This window comes from Ixodes scapularis, unplaced genomic scaffold (genome assembly GCF_016920785.2).
Source record: "Ixodes scapularis isolate PalLabHiFi unplaced genomic scaffold, ASM1692078v2 PGA_scaffold9__187_contigs__length_104089568, whole genome shotgun sequence".
In the NCBI taxonomy this organism is placed as follows: domain Eukaryota; kingdom Metazoa; phylum Arthropoda; class Arachnida; order Ixodida; family Ixodidae; genus Ixodes; species Ixodes scapularis.
In genome coordinates, this window is record NW_024609884.1 from 87,520,230 (window position 1) to 87,543,938 (window position 23,709).

Consider the following 23,709-nt stretch of genomic DNA (forward strand, 5'->3'; position numbering starts at 1 on the left):
AAACGAGGATCAGCATCTTCGTTTTTCTCTATGGTAGGGGCCTGTTTCTTTGGTGTTCTAAATGTCGTAGACCACTGACGTATGCTGAGGGCAAGGTGCCGGAGGATCGATTAATATTTCCTGGTGTGGTCTGTATGCGCCATGACTCAATAAAGAGTCGTTGCCGCCAGTTGGTAGAAACCAACTGGCGGCAACGACTCTTTATTGAGTCATGCCGCCAGTTGGTAGAAACCAACTGGCGGCAACGACTCTTTATTGAGTCATGGCGCATACAGACCACACCAGGAAATATTAATCGATCCTCCGGCACCTTGCCCTCAGCATACGTCAGTGGTCTACGACATTTAGAACACCAAAGAAACAGGCCCCTACCATAGAGAAAAACGAAGATGCTGATCCTCGTTTGTAAATAACCAACTTCGAAGAAAACGAAGGTACCGCACCTAGTTTGAAAACTAACCACCGTAAAAAAAAAAAAAAAAAAAAAAAAAAAAAAAAAAAAAAAAAACGAAGATACTGCGCTACATTCACCGCAGAAGAAAAGAAAGAAGCTGCTTCTCCTTTCAATAGCCCCCCTGAAGAAGGTGCCGTGCCGGCACCGAAACGTTGGGACCCTACGATTTTTTAGGGATTGGTTGGCGTTTGCCCTTTATTCATTTATAGCTCAAACTTCTACGTTAACCGACTAGTGTGTTTACCGCGTCCAAAAAAATGGTCCCTCAATATCCGCCTGGTGACGTCATAAAAGTATCGTGCTGTTGCCGGTTGTGATCCTGGCGGTGTTCCAGCAGCGGTGCCGTAAGTAGCAGGCGCCTGTTCTGCTGCAGGTCGCTCTCTGCTGTGACAGTCCACGGAAGTCGGCAGCCAGAAGTTGGAACGCCAAGACGACAGCGACACTTGCGTTCGCTCGTGCTTTTAGCCAGCATTTGTACGACCAACCGCCAGGATCGCGACATCCAGCAACATGACACTACAACTTCTGTGACGTCAATTGCTGCCACTTCGGGACCACTTTTGTTGTGTGGGTGGAATAGGACTCTAAAATAAACACACCCATCAGCTGTGCTGCAGCAGTGGCAGACCCACAGTTGGCAGACCCCTACTCTATGGCTCTATGGGCAGACCAGACCATTTTCCTCCAGAGTTTCCTCCATTTTCCTCTAGACGCTCTGGACCTCTCACTCAGTGCCGTCAGTGCCTCTGCTCCCTTCTACATAGAGATCATAAATACTAACTCCCTACCAACTCTGTGTCGAATGTCGAAACTGGTCGAAACCAGCACGAAACCATTATAGAGAAGGTCGTTTTCGAAACATTGCCACATTTTGGCGTAATACTTCTGCCTTATTGCGGATTAAGAACAGTGCTGGGCGTGGCTGTCGCTGAGAATCAGCTGTGATTGCCTGCAGCGGCATGTCCGACAGCGGCCCTGCAACTCGGTTGGAAGGTAAGCGCCGGCCGTCGTTCGGAGGGGTAGTCGGCTGCTCGAGCGAAGTTCAAACGGTTGTCTAATGGTCTATCACGCCGAACGCCCGATTCGCATGATACGATTTTGCTTGCGATTTCGCAGCTGCGACATCTGGCACCGTAGCTGGCACCACGCTTTTTCTGCCGCACGAGCGCAACTGCGAAATCGCAAGCAAAATCGCACCATGTGTGCACGACGTCTAGTACTTCTGTGTTCACGTCTGCTTGTTACGAAAATTGTAAGAGTTACTCTACAAATGTGCCTCAGTTTGTGTTACTCATGTGCCCAAATGTATGTATGTATGGTGTTCACGTGCGTCGTCGATCGTCGGCGTAAGCTTCGATCGTCGGCATCGACCGTAAGCTTCGAGCGCGCATACCTAGCCTAAGCACGACGGAAGGCAACGAGCCCGTGCTGGAGGCTGGGAAGATGGCGCTTCTTGTCCTGTCAGCGACTGTCGTAATTCAAAAGTAGTGCTTCCACACTCTTTGTGTGGAACCTATTTTTTCTCGTGGTTAGGCTCTTATATGGGTCATCAAAAATAAGAAAAAAAAACAAAAAACAACCTAGGTCATGCGTTTTGTAAAAAATTATGCACGTGTAAATCTCTCGTCGGCCCTTTAACATACAACACACAAAAAAAAAAAAAAAAGATGGACAGCAAACCCAGCATGGCCCAAAAGTGTGTATGCAAAACACATTCACCTCAGCCCGGAATGGCAGGGCAGGGTTTCAAAGCACCACGGTGGTCGTGTCGCACGACTCGAGGAAGCATATTTAAAACATACCAGAAATGGAAACACTAGATGTACACGTCCTACACGCAGTGTGTAGCGTGGAGCATTGTCAGTGTCTGGTCAGTTGCTCCGCGCTGCCCGCAATATTGTCATGAGTGGGTAGACGGATGTAAAGAGAAAATAAATGTTGAATTAAGCAAACTGAGCAGAAGGGCAACTCACTCAAAGCAGTGCGCTACCACTTCTTTTATAGATGCTCCGTGTTCTGGATTGTTCAAAACCAGAATGCACAATAACAGACAAGAAGCAACTGGAACTTTCTAGAAGGGACAGTAACTTTCCACATTTAACAGGAGAAGAACCGAGCTTGTCGGGTTCGAACTCCATACCAATTTGCGTGCCCACCGTGTGCTAAACCAACTCTGCTACGCACGCGGCATTATTGCTACACCTCTCCAATTCTTTGCTTCCAACTGTACAGAATGAAAGAATTGAAGTTGAGAAACTCTAGGGAGATTCCGAATTGGCGGCGAAAGTGCTAAGCACGGCAATTGCAGGTTCGGCGGGTGGTGAGCAGGAGCCGTGTCCCGACATGCGGGAAGAGCCCCCCCTGGCGGCCCCTGGAGTGGCGGGTGGGGACCCTGGCTGCCTGCAGCCTCACTGGTTCTACAGGCACCAGGTGGAGAGCAAGAGCCTCTGGGTGCCCTTCTCACACCTCGACTCTGCCAGCCTGGAACGGGCCAGCCGAGGTGGGAGGCCACGGGGTTGGTCTGGGACCTCTTTGAAAAGTGCTCTGGTTGAGCATAAATGTGAGCGAAGCCGATGGTGAAACTGCCGAAGTGTCGTCTCGAGCGACGCTTTCCCTCCACGAAAGCGGACTCGAAGCGTCGTGTTTCTAGCTTCTCCTTCGCTTGCGCACATGGTTAAATGAGGTGTGGTGTGCACTCTGGGCCATGTTCTGTGGGGATCCAAATTCTGCAGGAGGAGCTCTTGAGCTCTACAAGGTGCCTCTGTGGTAAATGGAACCTTGTGATGAATGGAACCTTTCTTTTTATGGATTAATTTTCATCTATGCTCGAATTTCGGGAGATTCTAGAGTGAAGCTGGAACCTCCACGAAGTGCAGCTGGACTCATTCAACTCCACAGAGTGGTGCTTGAATCTTGAAATTCCCACTTCACTCTGTGTTAATAGACCCTTTTGAAAACCCCGTCGAGCGACATTGGCGGTTGCCATTTTTCGGGCACGAAGTGTGCGATTGGATCCGGGTTTTTGCCAAATGCTGACGCAGCGCTTGTTTTTGATACGAGCTGAGCCAAGGTCATGCCAAAACACTGACACAGCCCGCATGTTCTATACATGCTCAGAGCACATACCCAAGCAATCTCGGGAAATTGGCACAGCAGCTACTAGATGGCACACATTTTTTAAAAGAGTCTCGCAAAATAAAAAACTGATATTTTCCTTTTCTTATTTTATTTGCTAAGGGCAGACAGCCTCTTGCTCTTGCCTGCCTAATAAGCAGCACATCTTCCAATAAGTTGTTGGAGGGCCTTTATATATAGTTACCTTCAAACTTAACTGGAGCATGGTACTGCACATTTTTTTTACATGCTGTGCTGGCTTGGTGAGAGCCTATACAACCAATTAGTAATTTAGCACCACACACATACAAATGCTTGGGGGGGGGGAGTTAGTAGCTCATGAGGCAAGGTACTGATAGGAAAGAAAATTTACTGCTTTCTTCCTTGTCTCCGTGCTACTCTTTGCATAATGTAGCCCACTTCCTGACAAAAAAGTAGTCGTGACTGCCTCAGCTGCTTTCTTGACATCTTAGTTGGCTGTGAAGTGGGAAAAATGTGATCGTACAAGTTTAGAGCGCTCCACAAATGGTTGGAGTACCACTGCAGCCAGCTGCAAAACTGGCGTTTTAGTGACATACGTACCAGCAGGAGCGTGCAATACACATTAGTTATACATGATGATTGTAAACTTGAGACTGGTTTGAAAAACAGAAAATCATGAAGTAGAAAGAAAAAGGGACAGACAACGTCTAAAACTCAGCTAAAAACTTTATTGCCTCTACGTCTTACATACACCTCCCCCGGACGTCGAACGTTGCCACCACCACAACGGTTGATCACTGAACTACAAAAATACACTGAACCGCAACCAATACATAAAAAAAAAAAAAAGTGTTATACAAACAGGAACACAAGGTCACACAAAACCTGAAAAACACACAAAACCTGAGACTGTGTTTTTCAAACCACACTCTCAGGTTTTCAATCATGTATAACTTACAGCAACTCGCCTGCACTTTAACAGTTTTTTCATTACACATTAGTTCATTACATTCAATATTGTGATATTATCAGGACTTGCCGGCTGCTTCTACAGAGGCCAAAGCAACTACAACCATGCAGTGTTTCATAAAATATAACAAACAAGGCAATAATAATTAAAAAGAAAAAAAACAAAAAAACACACAAGAGTACCGGTAAATTGAACTGGCTCTGCACTTGCGTTACAATGTAAAAATGTAAAATGAAGATTTCAGTGTTTACTAAGAAAACATTAAAACAATGTGGGGTTAATTGTGGAAGTTCTTCTAACATGTCCTCTGTGAAAAATCTGTGCACATGAAGTAAATGTGTCGAAAGAGTCAATGTTCACAAGCTCTTCAGGAAGTTTGTTTCAATCTGCAACAGTGCGTGGAGAGTAGCTGTTCTTGAAAACGTCCTTGTAGCAGAAAAACTCGCTCATTGCTTTAGTGTGTCTTTTTCTAGTTGGTCAGTTAGTGTCAGGTGCAGCATAATCACCGATGGGTATTTTGTTCCTGCCATGGGTTAACTGGTGAAACAACTTTAGTGTGTCGGTTCTTCTTTGCGTGGCCAAGCAAATTGATAAAGCTCTGCTACAAAAGATCTCCTTTCGTATCGGTTATAAATTAATCGCAGCGCTTTCTTTAGAATGTTTTCTAATGCATTAATGCGTCTTTGGGACCATGAATCCCATACTGTGTCTGTATACTCCAGGATGGGAAAAATGAGACTTTTGTATGCGGCTAATTTAGTTACTGGGCTGCATTAATGCAGGCTCCTGTGGAGAAACCACAATTTTTTCTACGCTTGTTTTAACTACTTCAATGACATGCTAATTCCATGTCAAGTTAGAGGTGGGTGCGACGCCAAGGTACTTGTATTCATTTACTGTTCTTCAAAGGCACATTGCCCAGACATTCATAAGATATCGGGTGTGGCCGACTTTTCGGAGTGTGCGGTTATGCTTGCTATTTCAGTACCAGTCACTGAGGTTTCCTCTCTAAACGCTTTTGCCAGAAGATGGATGGAAAACGGTTAGAGGCATTCACACGGGGGGAGAATTGCACGGAGGGATGTGCGTGACGTCATCAACTCCATCCTCAGCTTCATTGTTCACATGGACGAGGTGCCGGTGGGAGGGGTGTCAGCATTAACAGTTGAATTTAGTGGTTTCTATTTTTGACTCCACCGTGGACAAATTTGCGGTTCCTACACTCGGCTCCAAAGCTTTTAACGACAAAATACTGTTAAAAGCAAAGAAATACGATGCCAAACAGGGATCGTTTATACCACTTGAGCATTCCCTCCTCCCTCTACCGCGGAGCTGACTGCACCTCAAAAAAACGTTATGTTTTCGTCACATGCTGTGCACTTCCTCGTGTGAGTACCGCGTAGTAGCCGACCTACGAAATCGTCTTCTTCCATGCAGGAAACCCTTTTCCAGTGTCCTTTTCTCTTTTCCCTCTCACTCTCTCTTCTCCTCTCCTCCCAGAAGGAGTGGTTTTTTGACTCCTGCAAAAAAGAGGAGGGTCTCTTTTCTCGAATGTAGAGATGGGGGCCCGCTGGCTGGTCTTTAAGGTGTACAGGGCACCTCTGCCAACGAGGGTGCATTTTGGGGACTGCCTCTGGGAGGTGTGCTGTGGTGCATTTGCAGGGGGTGAGGCGGCGGTGCGCACAGATGGCGGTCGCTGTGACGTGCACGTCAAGGAGCGCCTGCGGGTGCCGGTGTACTGGGAGGGGCCCCCGTCGGAAGTGCGGCGCTGCACCTGGTTCTACAAGCCGGAGACGCACAGCGGCTTTGTGCCTTACGAGGAGGACGTAGCCGCTCTTCTCGAGGTGGGTCCCTCGGGGCTCTGTCAAAGCTGCTTCTTGTAGAGATGTTGTTGGCAAATGATTCGTCTGCCAATGCGGGCCAAAAATGAGGCTCTCTCGGCCGAAAGTGCCAATCGTCAACAGATGGGAAACAACCAACGTCCACACGTCACCTCGTAAACCTAGTTGCTAACGGAACCCAAGAAATGTGGATTGCATTGCTACAAAAAAGGCTGGGCCATCGTTTATTTGCTATAATTCCTGAAACAAATAAAACTGCCTTTAAAAAAAGTTAAGAAGAAAAAATGAATGTGTAAGGAGACAGGGTGCAATGTTTCACACTTGCCGGCTGTTATTTTATAATTCGGATTGCTGTGGTAAACAAATGGTTAGGAACTTTCATGTGGGACAACCACTATCGGCAAATAACCCTGGACGTAAACTATATGTTGGGATGCTCCTACCTAGTTTGATTGTGTTAGTGATATTCGCCAAAAAATGATGTTTCGTCCCAAATTTGTATATCGGGAAACATTAAAAAAATTTTAAATTGATTTAAAAAAAAATTAATGTTTCATTTTTTGTCAAACTTCTATCAGTTGTCAGAGTTCTTAATGTCTGGACGTCAATACGTCCAGACATGGTGTCTCGTTAATATTGTCACGAATGGAAAAGGGTAGACCGGTCTAAAACTGAAAATAAATGTTAAGTGAGGCAAACTAGTGCCATCAAGCTTAAAGAGAATGGTACCAGCATCTTGCGTCGAAGGCGGAAGGGCGGCTGCCCCAAAGCAGCGCAGTAGCGCTGCTTTTATACGCGTGTTAGGCTGGGAAATTTCAGAACCAGAATGGATGGTCCCCACCGAGAATGCTCTGGAACTATCCAGAACATCAAAGATTGAGAAAGGAAAGAATTGAGCAGAGCGGGGTTGGAATCCTGTCCTTTCGCGTAACAGCCACGTGCGTTGCCAACTTTGTCACGCACACGGCAATATGGGCAACCCGCTATATAGACAAAGTTTTCGAGCATCGACCTTTCCTCATGCAGGAATCAACATTTCTGTGGTTTAATAAATAAAAGATTAGTATTTTTTGTGGGCATTTATAGTGTGGCTGACATCATGCGTACTTGCCCATTGTTAAAAAAATGCAACATGTTTTGTCTAGAGCGCTGCCCTTGGTGCACTCTAGCCATAACACTGCCTCTAGTACTTTTTTTTTGTGATGTAACTTAAATGAAATTTGCATACCATACCTACCTTTACAATATAATTACAATTATCTATTTCTTTTTGCTGGTCATGAAAGTTTTATTTGCAATGCTTATGTGTAGTATTAAACAAAATAAAAAATTAAAATCTGAAAATTAACTTATCTGTAAACTACTAGGTCTACAGAGTCGAATAGGGCATAAATAAAGCTCTAGGATGATTTCCAACTTCCTTTTGGGACACTTAAATTTTCTAGTTTAAAAACTTCTAAAAAAATGACTGGATAACTAGCTCTCTTATAAACATACCAGAAGAAAAAAAAAAAAAGAATGATGAAGACGATGTGTATAGAAACAGAAGAAAACATTCATATAGAAATGCACAAAAGATCCAGTTTGCACATTAATATACCGCGCTTTAAAAGCAATAGTTAAAAATAAATGGAGTCTTTTTAGCAGAAGAAATCGTTCAGCTTTTCCACTCTCGTGAAGGAGGAAGACCAGCGGAGCTGTACTCGATACACTGTGTGCTTCTTTGTCGTTGTCTGTTTTTCGCGCTGTTTCCTACGATGAATTCCCACCAACGCGCCAAACTATCCATTCTTCTATCATAGCTGGAAAGGTTGCCGCCATCTACGAGCGACGGCGGCAACCATACTGGTTGTGTGCTTGCCGCCGTCGCTTATAGATGGCGGTAGCTGTCCAGGTAGGTTTGTGTCGACATATACGGACACGATCCTGGGGAACCTAGCCCTTAACAGCTCCGCCGTAATACTCGGAAGCAACACATACCGTAAAATACCGGGTGGGAGTGCCCAACCCACTTCCACTGAAAACTGGGTTCATCTCGACATGGGCGCTTGTCCGGTCAAATCAGGCGCTTAACGTATAATTTGCAGAATTCCCAAGTTTGGGAAATGTTAATAGTGGGCGCTTGAACGAGGTGGGCGCTTCTGCAGTATTTTACGGTAATAGTGTCTAAATAACCAGTTAAAAAAAAAAAAATGATTGAGAAATGGGCGAATAGACGTCATGCCACTACAGTGCCGCTGCTGTCAGCTGGGTGCATGTGCAGACGCTTGACCTCGTGTGGGCTTCTGTGCATGCGCATTGCCCACACCTAGTGCGGACAAATGCGGGCTTGTTTGTAAGCAGTGCGTTGGCCCCATAGGCGCCGTGTTTGCAAACAAGGTCCGCGTGTCTATTCTCTCGTCGAACACACATACCGCCATCGTCACGTTCTAGCTGAGCAATGTCGGGAATAACGAGCTGGAGAGAATGATTGTTTGGCAAAAATGTGGGCTCTGCATTGAATCTCGGGCATGTGAAACGGCCCGCGCAGTCGCTGTGCAGACTGAACCTTTTGCGCGAGGACATTGTTTCTTTCTTGCAAGTTGCGAAGCTCCTTTCTGCTGATTGTGATGATTGGTTATCAAGGTGCTCTGCTAGGAAGCAGGTGTCCAGGCTTCGTTCCAATTCCTAAAAATACATTTTTTGGAAATTGTGGTTTTGCTATGTACAGCCAGTTTTCTTCTTATCTCGCAATTTTCTGATTTTGTAGTTCAATATTTGAGTTTTATTGTCAGTTTGTAATATCTATGCAGGCTGAAATTGAATTGAATTTGATGCTAAAGCTGCTCTTTCCCAAAACACAAATGTTTGACTTTTTGAAAATTTGCAGGAGGGATACTTCGGCATCTAGGGCAGGTATAGATATAACTTTTTTGCAAAATGTAGCTAAATGTGTGAAGCATACAATGTTGGGAGTCAACTCTTTACTATAGGTCTAGGAAATGTTTCGACCGATCCATTGTTTTATTACTTGGTAGCCACACATTAAGTAATGAACTGCAATGTGTCACAAAATCACTAATAATGGTTCAATCTCAAAAGTACTTCCAGCATTGTATTTTTTATACTTCGTAACATCTAGTCACGTGTTAAACATAATCTTTTGTTTAGCAGCTTATTCCCTATTGTTCCTGAAACAAAAGGCAGGAGTGTTTTTATTATCTCGGGGACTAATCTACCGATGGAAACGAAATGACCAGATATTTGAAATCAGCAGAAAAAAACTGAACAAGCTTGCGTAGCTTCATTAGGTTTAGTCAGAAAGTAGGGAGAGAAACCCAAAGACCAACGTGCCCCTTAACAGTGTGGCTCTTAAGACAAGGATGTAACAAAATTAACTTGAATTGATTTTAACGCAGCGTCACGAAAGAGATTGTGAGTTGGGAGTGATTTGGGCGAAGCAGACGAGCGTCCCTTGCACTCCAGGAGCACTATGGACGGGCGGTGGAGACGGGCAAATGGCACGAACGGCTGGAGCTGCCCGGCCGGCAGACGGTGGTGATGCACAGCGCGACAGTCATGGTTCAGCTGCCCTCGTGGGGCGACGCGGAGGACTGGGGCAGTGCCCAGGAGGCACGGCCCCGGGCGGTCAAGCGGGGCCTGGACGGTGTCGCCTGCCCGGAGGAGGGGGAGCCGCCACAGGTGGACCATGTGGTCTTCGTCGTGCACGGGGTGGGCTCGGCCTGCGACCTGCGGCTGCGCACCGTCGAGGAGTGCCGTGAGTTTGGGCGGGGTCTCGTAACAGTGCCACCCAGAAGGCTCGCACCATTGTCTGCCCTTAACTTCGTCGCTCGTGGATCCACGCGGAGTCCCTGCGTCGGCAGTGCAGCCCATGTGTCTTGCAGTGTCTTGCAACAAGCGCAACGTCAGCATGCGGTGACGCCAAGTCGGATGCATCTGCTGGTTTGCGGCGGCTCTCATCGAGTATCCGTGTGTTTGCCACTTGAGGCGGGGATCCACTAAGGAGGGCGTCGTGCACCCAGGCGGAGGAAGGAGGGAAAGGGAACGCGGCGCAAAGCGGAGGCTGCCATATTGAAACCGCTCACGTTGCCAGCATAGGTTTTGCAGTGGAGAAGTTGCTGCCATATACGGCGGACTAAGTTTTACTTTTTCGTTTTGGAAAGAGAATGTAAGTTTAATTATATGTGTCTTGCTTACTCGGCTTGAAACCCTAAAAACAGGTTTTGGCAACTTATTGCTTCCATCATTTTGGAGTATGCAAGGCAGTTATCTCGCTGTTCTGGTTTCGGTTACGAAAGCAAGGAAAAACGCTCGTAGTTCCCGCCCTCAGTACACTTTGGACGCCTTCCACACTTTGACACCGGATAACTGGATGAACAAGGATTTAGATTTGCTTCAGAGGTCACTTTCGCCGCTTCCTCACCGTCGAGCAGCCAGATCAGCTGGCGGCAAGCCGCGGATGAAAGGCTTGAGCAGCAACAGCCTAGAGCCACTACAACAGCCCAAGTTCACTCATGATGCGGGCGACGCGGGCTTCTGTTAATCCAAGGGCAGACCCAAGGGGGAGGCGGGAGGCGACGGGGGCGGCCGCCTACCCTCCAAACAGTCGACCCCCCCCCCTGCCCACTTCTTGGAGGGCGATTTGACATGGGTGGATCCTCCGAAATAAAACCAACTCCCGTCCTGCCAGGTGGTAGGAAGCTCGGTACTCAAGGACGAGGGTTCGAAATAGGGTAGGCCGCACCCTAGCAGGCGCATACACTTGGAGAACCACTCCGTGGCTTCAACAGAGACTGAAGTCCGCGGCGGCGGTTTCAAAGCACGGCTTAGAAGTTAGAACCAAAAGTCGGCGCAGCGGCGTACATCTAGGGGCCGTCGGCGCAGTGTGGTTCTGCGGCAGTTAAAACAAAAGGCGCAACCGGAGTCCTGTTTATCTTGCTTTAGAGTTTAGATTTCCCTCCCCCCCTGGCCCCCCCCCAAAAAAAAAACAAAAAAAAACGGTGTTCTGGATTCGCCCCTGGGTCAACCGGTAGCCCAGCACAAACCGCGAACGTTCCAGCTCTTCGTCATGACACGCTGTTGCAGAAAGCAGAATAAAATACAACTACACGTACCACCGAATCAAATGCACTGTTATCGTAAATATTGGCTTATGATTGCGCCTTTGTAAATCATCTTATTCGTTTTGCTGGAGAGACGGAACCGACGGGCATAACAAAATCGTTTGCGCGAAACACGGAGTCCGCATTGCCCCGACTTACCAGTCTTTTACCTGCTTTAGAGCAGTTTGTACCTGCTAGTAGGTATGTCTAGTGGAACTTCAACTTGAAACTAGGGGCAATGCCAGAGAGAAAAGTGACAAAGTTGGGAAAGCATGCTCGCTCTCTCCAATTTCTGAACTCTCAAGTGATTGTACCATAATAAATTCACCAACACCTCTTTCCAAAATAAAGAAAAAACACCATGTTCACTACGTAAAAAATGGTCTCAGTTCATGCATCCGTAGGCAGGTAGGAAACGTTGCCCTAATTTATTCACACCGCATGACGAGCGCAACAAATTCACACGAGATTTACAAGAAAATATCAGTGATGACTTATGTTTCCCTGAAATTCTGTATGACCGGTCGTTTGCAGGACCGAATCACCTACTCAGGCGGTGTGCGTCGCTGTGCAAACGCCAACAACACGAAGCATAAAAACAGAAGGTCTAGGTCAAAAATCCGTAGTCCACTGTTCAATTAAAACGACGTAATTTTGTTGAAAATGCCCGCAGCTTTTTACTCACGGTATGCGTCGAGAATCTTCCACATTTTGAAACGGAACGAAGGAAGATTTACTTTTAAAAGCGCTCGCTGCGTCCTCCCGGACCAGCTGGACCGGATCAGCTAACGACGACGGAACTGAACCCGTTGAATTTCAACGCCACAATAACCAATTTGCGCTTCGTGTTAGTATGGCCTTCTACCTCCAAGCACCCCACCACACACCACGAACGTTTCAACTCTTTGTAGCATCACCGTGTTGCACCAAACCTATCTCTATGCACCAAACAGAACAAGATCGCCGAAGTCAACGAAGCGCTGTCGTGAACCGTGGCTTGTGGTTGCGAACTCGTGGACCCTGTGACTCCCTTCGCTTTCAAAGCACGCACGACGATTACGAATGATACTTTCCGTCTTCCGGGACCATCACAGGGGCACTTCTCCGGTCACGTCTTCGATTCATGTGCTGGCAAACCGCGTCAAACGTGGTCAAACCGAAGCGCCGAAGCAATACCGGCGCCACTTGAACGTGCGTTGTTGCTAGATTTTCTCCGACCAAACAAAAACAACGAAAGCAAACCGGCTCTAGCTTCCAGCGTACATCGGCGTTGCGCCGTGGCCAGATTTTCTCCGTCAGCTCTAACTTAAAGACGACCTACAGATGCAGCAACACTGGTATCAAGTTTTAACATGGCGGCCCCCACGGAGCACCGTAAATTCTGAGGAGGGTGCATTGGAAGCGGCGGCACCTTGCCCCCTCTGGTGCACACGCCCGGTCTTCCAGATGGCCTGAAATGCGTCTCCAACTGGTGCATCTACCACATCCTCAGAAGTGTCGCCCGGCAGCAGCAGATGGCCGTTCTCCCGCGAGTCGCTCTGCAGCCGAACAATTGGTGGAAGCTTCGGCAGCCAGGAGTTGAGACGTTGCGACAATGGCGACCCTTGGGTCCGCTCGCCTCTCTTGTCCGTGTAGCTTCAACCAGCCGCCAGGATCTCGACATCTGACGACGTGACACGCCGCCTCCCGCGATGTCATTTATTGCCGGAACCCCTTTTGATGCATGGGCAGGACACGCGCCGGCCGAAGACACTTTCCAGGCACCGTAATAGCGCCCGCACATCGAAAGTGGCAGTAAACGACGTCGCAGGGGGTCGGCGTGTTGTGCCATCGAATGTCGCAGTCCTGGCGGTTGGTTCGTAGGGGTTTGGGGAAAAAGCACGAGCAAATGCGAAAGGCTCCTGACCGCCAATGTGGAGAGAGGGGAAAGCGACCTGCAGTTGAACTGCCACACCCGTCTCCACTGCTCTGCCACTGCCAGGGTTGCGGCGGGTAACGGCGTGACACTTTGGAGGATGCGGTAAACCCATCAGTCGGAGACGCATTCACCGTAGTCTGGGGGATTGGCGAGGCAGCGACGGGAAGGCAGCGAATGATGGCCCCGTCGCACGGCCAGGCTTGGCGTCCTTTATGGCGAGTGCGCCCCGGCTTGTTGGATGCCGATTTCGAGTGCGCGGTGCCGGGGAAAGGAAGCGAATACCTTTAATCTGCACAAGGTGCACTTCGGGTGGAGATGTGAGCCTCGTTGTGGGTTACACAATGCTTTTCAGTTGTGCTTTCTTTTCCTCTTAGAACTTATTAAGGAACTGACCGGACATTTTCTTTAGCATCATGGTTACAATCATTTACAAGCTCGCCTGTTCCGAAGCAAACCTGAACAGGTGTTGCCTATTGGTTTTGCTCGAAAAATTACGCTGGAACACGGAAGACCACAAATAGTCCTCATACAAAACACAATTGGATTCAATAGGATTTTTAAAATTGGGGCTCCAAAACCACAAATAGTTTCAGCTGGAAAACAATTGGACCCGATAGATATTTTGCAATTGGGAGGCTAAAAACACAAATAGTTGTGTTATTCGACTACAGTTGAAGAGACTATTTGATTTAATTACTATTTTGCTAAAAACAGTTATGCTAGTTGGTTCCAACTGGAAAGCCAATAGTCCTTTTCCAAAATTCAAGCCAATAGACCTTCAAAATTCCCAAGCTTAGGGAGTATGAGAATTTTGCTCCTTGAAAAAATGCAGTCTCCTTGTGTGTAGAAAAGGTAAGAAATAAATGACCAGAGTAAGGGCAGTGAGTGTATGTGCAAAGAGAAATTTCTTTTTACATTTTTGCTTCTAAAGCATACTGCTGCAGATGTCAGCACAGGTAATTACAAACTCCATATGCTCCTTGATGCTTCGGAGATTTTGCAAATGGTCTACTGAACTGAACCTAAGAGATATAAATGCCGGAAAAAGGAAACCCGGGAAATTTTGGAAAAAGGAAGTTTTTTAATCATTCTTTAGTGGTTCCGACACGGAGAAGGAACCTTTGAAATTTTCAGGCACATTTGTTTCTAACATAGTCTCACCTTATTGCAGCTTCACTTTTGGTTCAGCTTTGAAAAGACACTGAAATAACAGCCAACAATTGTTATTGTAGTTTTCAAATCACACCTACATATTTTGTCAGATCAGAAGGTTGTCTTCTAGGAACTTTAATAAAATGATTCATTAGCAGTCGAACGTGTGAATTGTTGGCTACAGGTAAAAAGCAAGCTGTTTTCAAGTGGTGCAAAGTACGACAAGGGTTTCCTTATATTGCACATTTTACGAACCATGTATTGTCCTGTAAAACATATCCAGAAGGCATCGCAGAGGTGTGCTAGAGATTGTACACCTACCTTCCCAATTGCTGTAAATTGCTTTATTTTTCTGGACTCAATATTTCTCCAATTCTGTAGAGTGTGAATTTCAAAAATATTTTGTGGGCACTTAATTTTGGATTTTGGAGGGGTAATGGATACATAACGTGTATCCATTACCATGGGGAGATATATCCATGAGATCAATTTTCTCAATATTTTTCAAGTTGGGGAAATTCACAAAAATAAATATGTCGAAGGGCACCGACCATTTAACCTTCCCAGAATCCTTAATTTTTGTGTAAAAAATTGGAAAAAGACAGTTTTCTTTTTTGACGATCGAAAATTTCCAGAACTTTTACGTCTCCTATTAGATTCGGGGTTACTTTTAAACTGGGTTAGGCTGGTCTTGGTCCAACTTTTGGTCTGGGCACTGACGGTTTGGGCAGTTAGGGTCTGTGGAATGAGGGTCTGGGCACTGAGGGTCTGGGCTCCCATCCCAGTGGAGGACATGAGGCAGCTGGCCCTGGGCCTGCTGTCGAGCCACTTCAAAAGTGCCCCGGGCCGACTGGAGCTGCTGCCCGTGTCGTGGCACTGGAGCCTGCACACGGCTGGCGTGGATGCAGCCCTGGGCCGCGTCAGCCTCGACAGCATCCCCAAGCTGCGCCGGTGGGCCAACGACACGCTGCTCGACGTGCTGCTCTACACCAGCCCCGTCTACTGCCAAACCATCGTGGATGCAGTGGGCCAGCGCATGAATCGCCTCTACCGCCTCTTCCTGGATCGCAACCCTAGCTTTGCCGGCACGGTGGCCCTCGCCGGCCACAGCCTCGGTAACGGCCCCCTCAGCATGGACATTCTTAATGCAGGATTGCATTCTTACTGAAGCTAACCGAGATTGGTAGAGCGCGTCTCGTGTGTTGTGTCGCTCAGTGGGAAGAGTTGACTAGCTGCCAAACACCTGCACTGCGAGAAAACGTCTTTGTCTGTGTTGTGTGTCGGCACGTTACGACACTCCCTTGCCCCCAACCTTAACTGGCGCGTCACCCTCATGCCGTGTGTACGTGTTTCATGGTGGAAAAAGAGAAGCGGTTGAATGGGAGGATGTGACAATGCTCTGAGAAGACGCTGCGGCGTTCGCTAGAGACAGAAACTGGGCATCACCATCCGCTGCATTCCACATAAAATGCAATTCAGCACATGACGGTTTGATCACAAAACACAGCTGCATTTTTTAGGGGCAAAGCTCCTTAGGGACTAGCTTTGTCCGGCGTCCGTGCTCACATCGATTGCCATCCCATCTGTCTTCTTAAAAAAAGACAAAATGTTTGCGCAGTCGACAGGATTCAAACCTGTGCGGGGAGACCCCAATGGATTTCTAGTCCATCGCCTTAACCACTCGGCCATGACTGCGGGACGAGTAGGGGGCTCTGAGATGTGGCAGTAACACCAGAGCTGGGGATGTCATGGATGAAACGTTGCTGTAGCCGCTCAACATCTATACAGGAGAGGGCGCTGCGGTCAAAGGCGTATATAATCGCGTTAAACTTTGCATGCATTGGCTCAAAGTTTATATACGAGAGGGCGCTGCGGTCAAATGCTCAAATGCGTATATAACCACGTTCCATACCACACATTCCATACCAACGCAACCCGGAACTTAGCACTACCTATGAGCAATAAAAAAAAAGAACACCACCATCAGCACCATCTATGAACAAAATCAGTATCATCAGCACCACCAGAGCTTCGCCCCAACCAACATCATTCATCACGTGGAGATGCGGTCATTTTTTCACTCTGAGCGGTGTGCAGATCATTGCCGATCGTGAAACTTAGACTGCGCTGTAAATCATTTGGTAGTATCGCATTATTCCTAGTTAGCGATTTTGGTTGCCTGAATTTTCCGGAAAGGTCTATTAATGTTTTCGTGATGCTGTGTAAACATTATAAAACCGACTAATAAGCATCACTCAGGCTTCACATTCACAAGAAGGCCCCCTCATCTCCCATACCCTCCTGACGACAATGTTTGCATGAATCGCGACTGCATGCGTAATAAAACAAAGTATCTAGAACAATTCAGAATAGGATTACGACTACCAATCGAGCCTAACCCCAAAATCTATGCAGGTGAATGGAATTTCACATTCCTCATGGTGCGATTCCTATTGCCACAGCACTCGTCTTGACTTGAAAGTTAGCACTACACTAATCATTTTTCTTTATGGAAGTTAGCAAAAATTACGGCATTGCCTTTGGACATCTATAGGCAGTAAAGTGGATATTGCTTTTATAGTGCAAACTTGATGTGTGTGCGTTAAGTATCCTAGAAATCCCTGAGTTACAATGATGTGTGGCCTTTTTTTCCTTTTAAAACACCACCAGACATAGCAACATGCCTCTTTTTCTGGCACTCATCTCGGAAAAGGGGTGTACTGTAATGTTCGGTCACATTTTTAATAGGATGAAAGGCCACGCATATTTGTATAATTGTGGATTTTCTAAGATGCTTAGGGCTCGTACAGGTCGAGTTCGTGCCTTAAAACGATGAGCTAAAATTCACTCTAGCTTCCCTTTTAAGGATAATTGATACAAATTTCATCATTCTACCACTTGCAAATATCTGACAAACAAATTACATATAAACAGTCTGCAAAACTGAGATGAAGGAAAAACAATGTATTGCACAAGTCGAGAAAGCCTCGGGTTTTATTCGATTCTGCTACGAGTATTCAAGGTATGAGCATTGACACTTTACGGGTAGCTTTAAAAAGAATGAAACATTTGGTCGTCATCCCTTTAGCATCTCTCATATGGGTGAATATAATCATTTATGGTCATTGGGCTGTTTTCTGTTGCACGTGTAGAGAAAACTACATGTTGGATGGGCAGCTGCAGCAGAGACTTGTTTCAGGGTCCCTGATCCTGTTCGATATCTTGCTGCACCAAGGGGATTGCGGGGTGGGCCACCTGGCTGGCTGCCAGCCGAAGACTGACCTCTCGAGCATGCTCAGGTCCCTCAAGCTGGAGGCTTACCTGCCGGTCTTGGTGGAGCGCGGGGTGGACTCTCTGGTGAGCGGGGATCAGCCTGCAGCAATGCCCTCACTCTCTTTCTTTGTTTCATCAATGTCATTCACGGAGAAGGCAGAGAAAAAGGTCCGACAGAGGCGTGTTTTCCTTCGGTACAACGGCGCAAAATAAAGATGAAGGAAAGGTAATCAAAGACAAAAATAAAGCAACCCCCAAAAACTAAATTTCAATCAATATAGTGACTCTTCAACAGAATTACACACTCAGTTGGTGCAAAATTGAACATTCGAGGTTGATCCGACCATCGGTGCTCGAGGTTTCATAGAACATACACCATTTCACATTTTTTCGAGGTATCATTGCGAATAAAAATAACAAACACTAAATAAGGGAGCCAAACCAAAAAGAAATGGGGCTTGCTGGGTGTGCTTTGGGCATGCCTCCCCCATCGCCCATCGGGTGAGGGCAGGCACATCCTCGATCTCAAACTCCAAATTTGATCATTCGTTTCATTTCATTCATAGCACCCTTAGGGCTTTGCGTAAAGGAAGCAAATAGAGTCGAACATGATCATAACGAAGTCGACGGGAATTGGAAAACTGTTCCCTGGAACTCGTTATATCTGGACTTCACGATAAATAGTGATGCTTTTTTTCCATATGGCTTGTCAAGGTCATGCTACTTATAGCATAAGCTGGTTGGATAGCTGTTGTCTTAGCTGCTAAATTTTCGGTGCAATGTTTATGCAGCTACAGTAATGACGCAACTGCGTTTAGTACAGTACTCAATGCGCATGCACATGTTTTGATGTCCCTGGACGTGGACTTCTCTTTACACCTATTTTGCGCTTCAAGAAACCGGTAAAGCGAGGAGCCATAAATGTACGAAATGCACAACCTGCAGCTCCACGGGTGAGCGTTTGTCTTTGCTAATGCCCTAAATGGAAATGAAACACATTAGAGCTAACTGCCAGTGTGCGACCAGAGTCGCTGATGTGATGAGAACGATGGGGAGGAGGACGAGTTGTCCCGCCTCCAGTACGAGCTTCCTACCTTGGACAACACTTGGGCATCTTGTGAGCCTCGAACATGCACGCACAGCTAGAGCACGAGAGAAACGCCCCTCTCATACACTCAGTGACAGTAGGATGTAACGCAATTAACACAAACAGGCAACATTTTGGGTCGTCTTGTCTGTCAGTTTATATGTCTCAGGGTTTAGATTGTGATGTTTCCTAACCAGCTCACCTGTATGCTTTTGGTTTTTGCGACCTTTTTTTTTTCTTTCTGCTTTTGTTTTTTTTAGAATTGAAAGGCTGTTTTCAAGATTTCAAGATCGTTAGTGTAGTGGCGCACCTCTAAAACCTCTTTACAATCTTGACTTCAGTCGCATTCGACTGTTGAAAAAGATTGACAAAGCATTCCCGAACCACATCAGCAGTCGCAACAGGTTGGTAACGGCTCTCCTATCACCTTTCCTCTCGCTCCAGTGCCCCTGCTGCCTCCATTTAAATAGCGCAGTTTGCGAGGGTCTCTTCTGCAAATGTGACAGCAGTATTGTTGGTTCTAAAAAGAAACCAATTCATTAAGTCAACATCCTGCTGAATGAGTCATGCTCTCCCAGTGCTGCTCTGTTCAGAGCTTACGGACAACTTCTTCTTTAATTTCCTTTCAGTTTTGTGTATCTCTTGTCTAGCTGTGATCGATGCAAGCAGTCAGTGAGTCTAGATTTTTTTAAACATTTTTTACTTGGATATTAAGATGTTGCCCACCCCACCTTTTTTGGGACATTGATGGGGAAAGATGACGATGGCAAGACTCTGTCGACTTGCCGTATATATCAAAAGCATTGGACGATGATGCTGTGGTATACTCGGCCGAAAACCCTAGTTTACAACTGTTCTTGTACGACTTTGTGAAAGAACAGGGAGGGCAGTCCCTCTGTTTAATAAAGTAAAGGTGTTGTGTATATGTTTATACAGCTGGAAGTTAGCCAGCCCCATTGGGTGTCTGGTGTCTCAGCTGTAGATGAGAAATTTAGCTAGTGCAGTACAACCGCTAGCCTGAGGTATTTAACGTGCACCACGCAGTAGTGATACACGACCACGCAACGATGCTCCTTCAGATAGAAACGGGCAGGGGTGGGGATTGAACCCAGATTCCCCGAGTTCTGCACGCCGTGTTGTTAATTGCACACTTTCAACAGGAATCCCCACTTTTGGGAGTACTAGTCACATGCACTGTTTACATGCTTACATGTAAACATGTTTACATGTAAAATGTTTACATGGAACACAAGGCGTCCTTTTCCGCTGCGGTACCAGATGACATCCCCGTAGGTGTTGTGACTCGGCGAGCTGTGAAAGCAGCGCTTGTAGAGTTGGCCCAGCAAATCTCGCCAGCATTCATCTTCGCGACTTTTATGACCATGGCAGTTTGATGAAATCCTCAAATCAGAGGTCCAGTTTTTCCAACAGGCTGATCTTTATTGTTATGCCATTAATTCTGCAGACTACATTGCCTCTCAGCACATTTCTGAGCTCCATTCCGAAGTTGGGACACTTGAAATACTGCAACGAGGTTGCTCACCGAGTCGCCTCCCACAAGAACATGGGAGCTGAGAAGAAAAGCGCTGACTGTCAGACGACCTTGGGCGGTAGTGGCTCCAAAGAATAGTAAGAACTTGTAGTTCAATATCTTACCTTAAGGATTGGCGGGCTTGACGTAGTCTTGACTGAGGAAATAAGTCTTTGGCCCGCAGCAACTACAGGAGATGACTGGCTTCTCGGCATTGGTGACATTGTCTACCAACTGGAAGGCTTGCAGACGCTCAGAAAACTAAAGGAAGTGGTCTCCTTCCCTCTCAAAAGGTTCAATCCTACCGTATATATAGGCACAACAAATTTGAACTTGAGGCTTATCAAAGTTCACAAGGAACTTGAAAGAATTCTGCGCTCACGCAAAAGAATTGGAGAGAACTTGCAAAGCGTGAAGAAACCTGAGATGTGTGCTTTTTTCCCTCATTGCCATCATTACGGGTGTGAACTGAGTGGGGCCGGTGCGGCCAGCATTTTTTGTTGGAGTTAGGAGGAGATGTGACTTGTCACTTACCATTCCTGGAGCAAAGTGAATAGTTTACCGTGACGAAAGTAACGCCTGCTAATGCCGCTAGGGCCACAGAATGCCACAGCACGACTGAACATTGCACCAACTTTGCCCTGCCCAGCACCTGTGCTCAGATGGAGAGCTGGAGGAGATGGGCATCCCTGAGGGACCCCGGCAGAAGCTGCTGTCATACCTGAGGGCGGGGCCTGGCCATGAACTTGGTACGGCAGGCACCGGTCAGTTGCTGGTCAGCTATCCCAGGTAGGATCAAGTCACTGGAACGTCGGCCCACCTAGGGCTGCTGGGCAGTCGAGCCCGCTATAAAAATCGAAACTTAAAATATTCACAAAAAAATTTCGTAATAGGTTTAATGTGATCCATAATATCCGTCAGCACCTCTATGGGGTAATGCCTGGCAAGAGAGTCCGAAGAGCATGTTCATGCCCTTTTCTAACCTCCTCTCTCGCTCGATGCGCCTTGCCGCTAGGAGCACCCGTATCTTACTGCTCTCTGCTCTCCGTCGACGCCGTCAGCGCCGTGCAGGCCCAGCTGGCCGTGCGGAGCCGCGGGGTGAGATCATTGTTTGTTTAGACGAAAATCAATAAAAGAGCATGGTCTTGGATGGGTGGATATTTAAATAAGGATTAAAAATACTAGTTGTATACCACTCGCGAAACACTAAGGGTGCCTGCGGCTGGGTGCAGCACATATAGGTGCATTAAAGCGCATCTTGAAACTTGTGCTGTAGTCTTAGTCTCATTTAAATTTAAAGTGTTTCCCAGTTATGATAAAACAAATGATCGCAGCCGTACTACACTGGCCAAATAGACAATCTACAGCGGAGACACCGGGGGCGGCTTGCTAAAAACTGCGTCTCAGCTGAGACTGGGGGAAGGAAAGCACTGCCAAAGTGAGCGCACGAGCTGAGCAGGGGCTCAAATCGCGTCTCAAAACGCTCACACGCCCCAGCCTTTGCAGTGCTTTCTTTCTCCCAGTCTCAGCTGAGACGCTGTACTAGCAAGTCTGCCAAGATTTCTAACATCATTGAAAAGCAAACAAGCTAGCCCAATATGGTAGTGAGAGTGGCCTTGCGAGAGAAGTGTGAGGTGACTCCCAGTACTTGACCGGCAGATTCTCATATTGGCAGGAAGATTGAGAAGCAGAACCACCGCCAAGATGCCGTCTGCACCCCAGAGCGATTGTCAAGCGTGCACAACTCCTCGCAGATACCTTCTATCCCCCTCCTCAAACCCTAATCCCACACCACGGCTTTAGCCATCCCCTTCCTATGTGGTCCAATAAATAATAATAATTAAATCACTCAATATACACGTACAGGTCTCAAATCGGTCGGTTTCAGAGCAGCATTATTTTCATGGGAGAAGGGAAGTCAAGCCCCCAGACCATCTGGGCAAGACACTAAACAAATACTCTGGCTGGCCCTGGAGCCCCGGGACCTGCCACCCAGATGCTCCACGTTAGAAGCTCTCTGCTCTCCCCCACGACGGGAAGAAGGGACAGCAGCGCATGAAGTTTGTGGAGCCCCTTCTCACAAACTACGCAGCTGACATGACGGGCAAAAACACTGTTGCAAAACTATACGGCGCAAAGCCCTTGTCAAGGAATTTCGTCAAACTCACCTAAATTGTTGTAAATAATCATTTCTCAGAATTTTGATTGCAAGTAGTGAACTGTTTTTTTTATTTAGGCAACTGTGAATGAAGTCAAGCCACCGTGTTAGGGCGGTTAATTTCAGAATGCTGCCACCGAGTGCAGCTTAAACAACATCGCCAAAACAATTTCGATCAGAGCTTTCTTAATTTACTTCCCAGCTCATCATATTCACTTGCCTTTTAATCCCATTTTGCACCTTAAGTTACTTACATCTGATGTTTTATTCCGGACAAAGCTGTCATGTACACATCGCTCTAGCTGCGCGAAAGGCTTGTTGGGGATGGGATTGGCGTGCCGCCTGGTGTCGCAGCTTGGATTCACGCAGGGCAATGAGCACGGCTGGCCACCCTGGGCAAGAGCGGGATCTGACTGGCATTACCTCATAGAGGAGGCGCTGATATCCGTAAATGATAATTGCTTACTTGTATTCTTATCAGATGGCTCTATTTTTTGTTCCAAATGCCCGATTCTGCTTCTCTTTGAAATCTCGCTTTGAAATCTGACAGCAAGGAGCGCAATGCTTCTTGGGATATCTGCCATGCTCATGACGTTGCCGGTCTGTTCACAGCCAAGGCTAACATGATTATCAGCTTGGCCACCTGGTGGCATCAACGCGTTGCAACCTCACCTGTTGAAGTAGTCGGGTGCTGTACAGTCAGTCATTCCAGCGGCCTCGGCAATCACTTGCGTTCGCGGGTGGGATTGTCCGTAGTTACTTGCGCAATGACTGATCACCACGAGAGCGATGGAAATTGGGAGTATAGAAGACGAGCAAGGCATCAGCGGTGACGAAGACACCGTGAAATCACTCACATCGGTGATGACTGACAAGCGATTCGGCCTACAACACCACTTGTTTGAATCATCTGCTTTGTTGTCGTCAGAAGCTACAGATCCAACATGGCCTGGGTGCCTTTATGTGCGCATTGCTTAGGGTGGTGACATTTGACCATTTTGTTCCGTTCCGAACGCTTATTTTTCTTTTTTGTTCTGAGGTGCGTGAAAAAGCGTCTGCTTGCATGCGCTCTTGGCATTGTCTGTGCTTCGGCGACATTTTGTTTTCGATGATTTCTTTGTATGTTT

General features: G+C 47.0%; 1 protein-coding gene across 2 annotated transcripts in view; it reads left to right on the forward strand.

Annotated features, from left to right (window-relative positions):
• Nucleotides 1-774: 774 nt before the first annotated feature.
• LOC8054081 (phospholipase DDHD2) overlaps nt 775-23,709 on the forward strand; it is a 69,762-nt gene continuing 46,827 nt past the window's right edge. Inside the window, exons 1-7 of one of the 2 annotated variants that reach the window (XM_029992485.4) lie at nt 775-1,447; nt 2,763-2,954; nt 6,183-6,364; nt 9,827-10,118; nt 15,319-15,648; nt 17,733-17,890; nt 21,074-21,213. In XM_029992485.4, coding sequence (XP_029848345.1) covers nt 1,414-1,447; nt 2,763-2,954; nt 6,183-6,364; nt 9,827-10,118; nt 15,319-15,648; nt 17,733-17,890; nt 21,074-21,213 — 1,328 coding nt within the window. In that variant the 5' untranslated portion in view covers nt 775-1,413. The remainder of the gene's footprint in view (nt 1,448-2,762; nt 2,955-6,182; nt 6,365-9,826; nt 10,119-15,318; nt 15,649-17,732; nt 17,891-21,073; nt 21,214-23,709) is intronic. The other variant, XM_029992486.4, reaches the window with a different exon arrangement.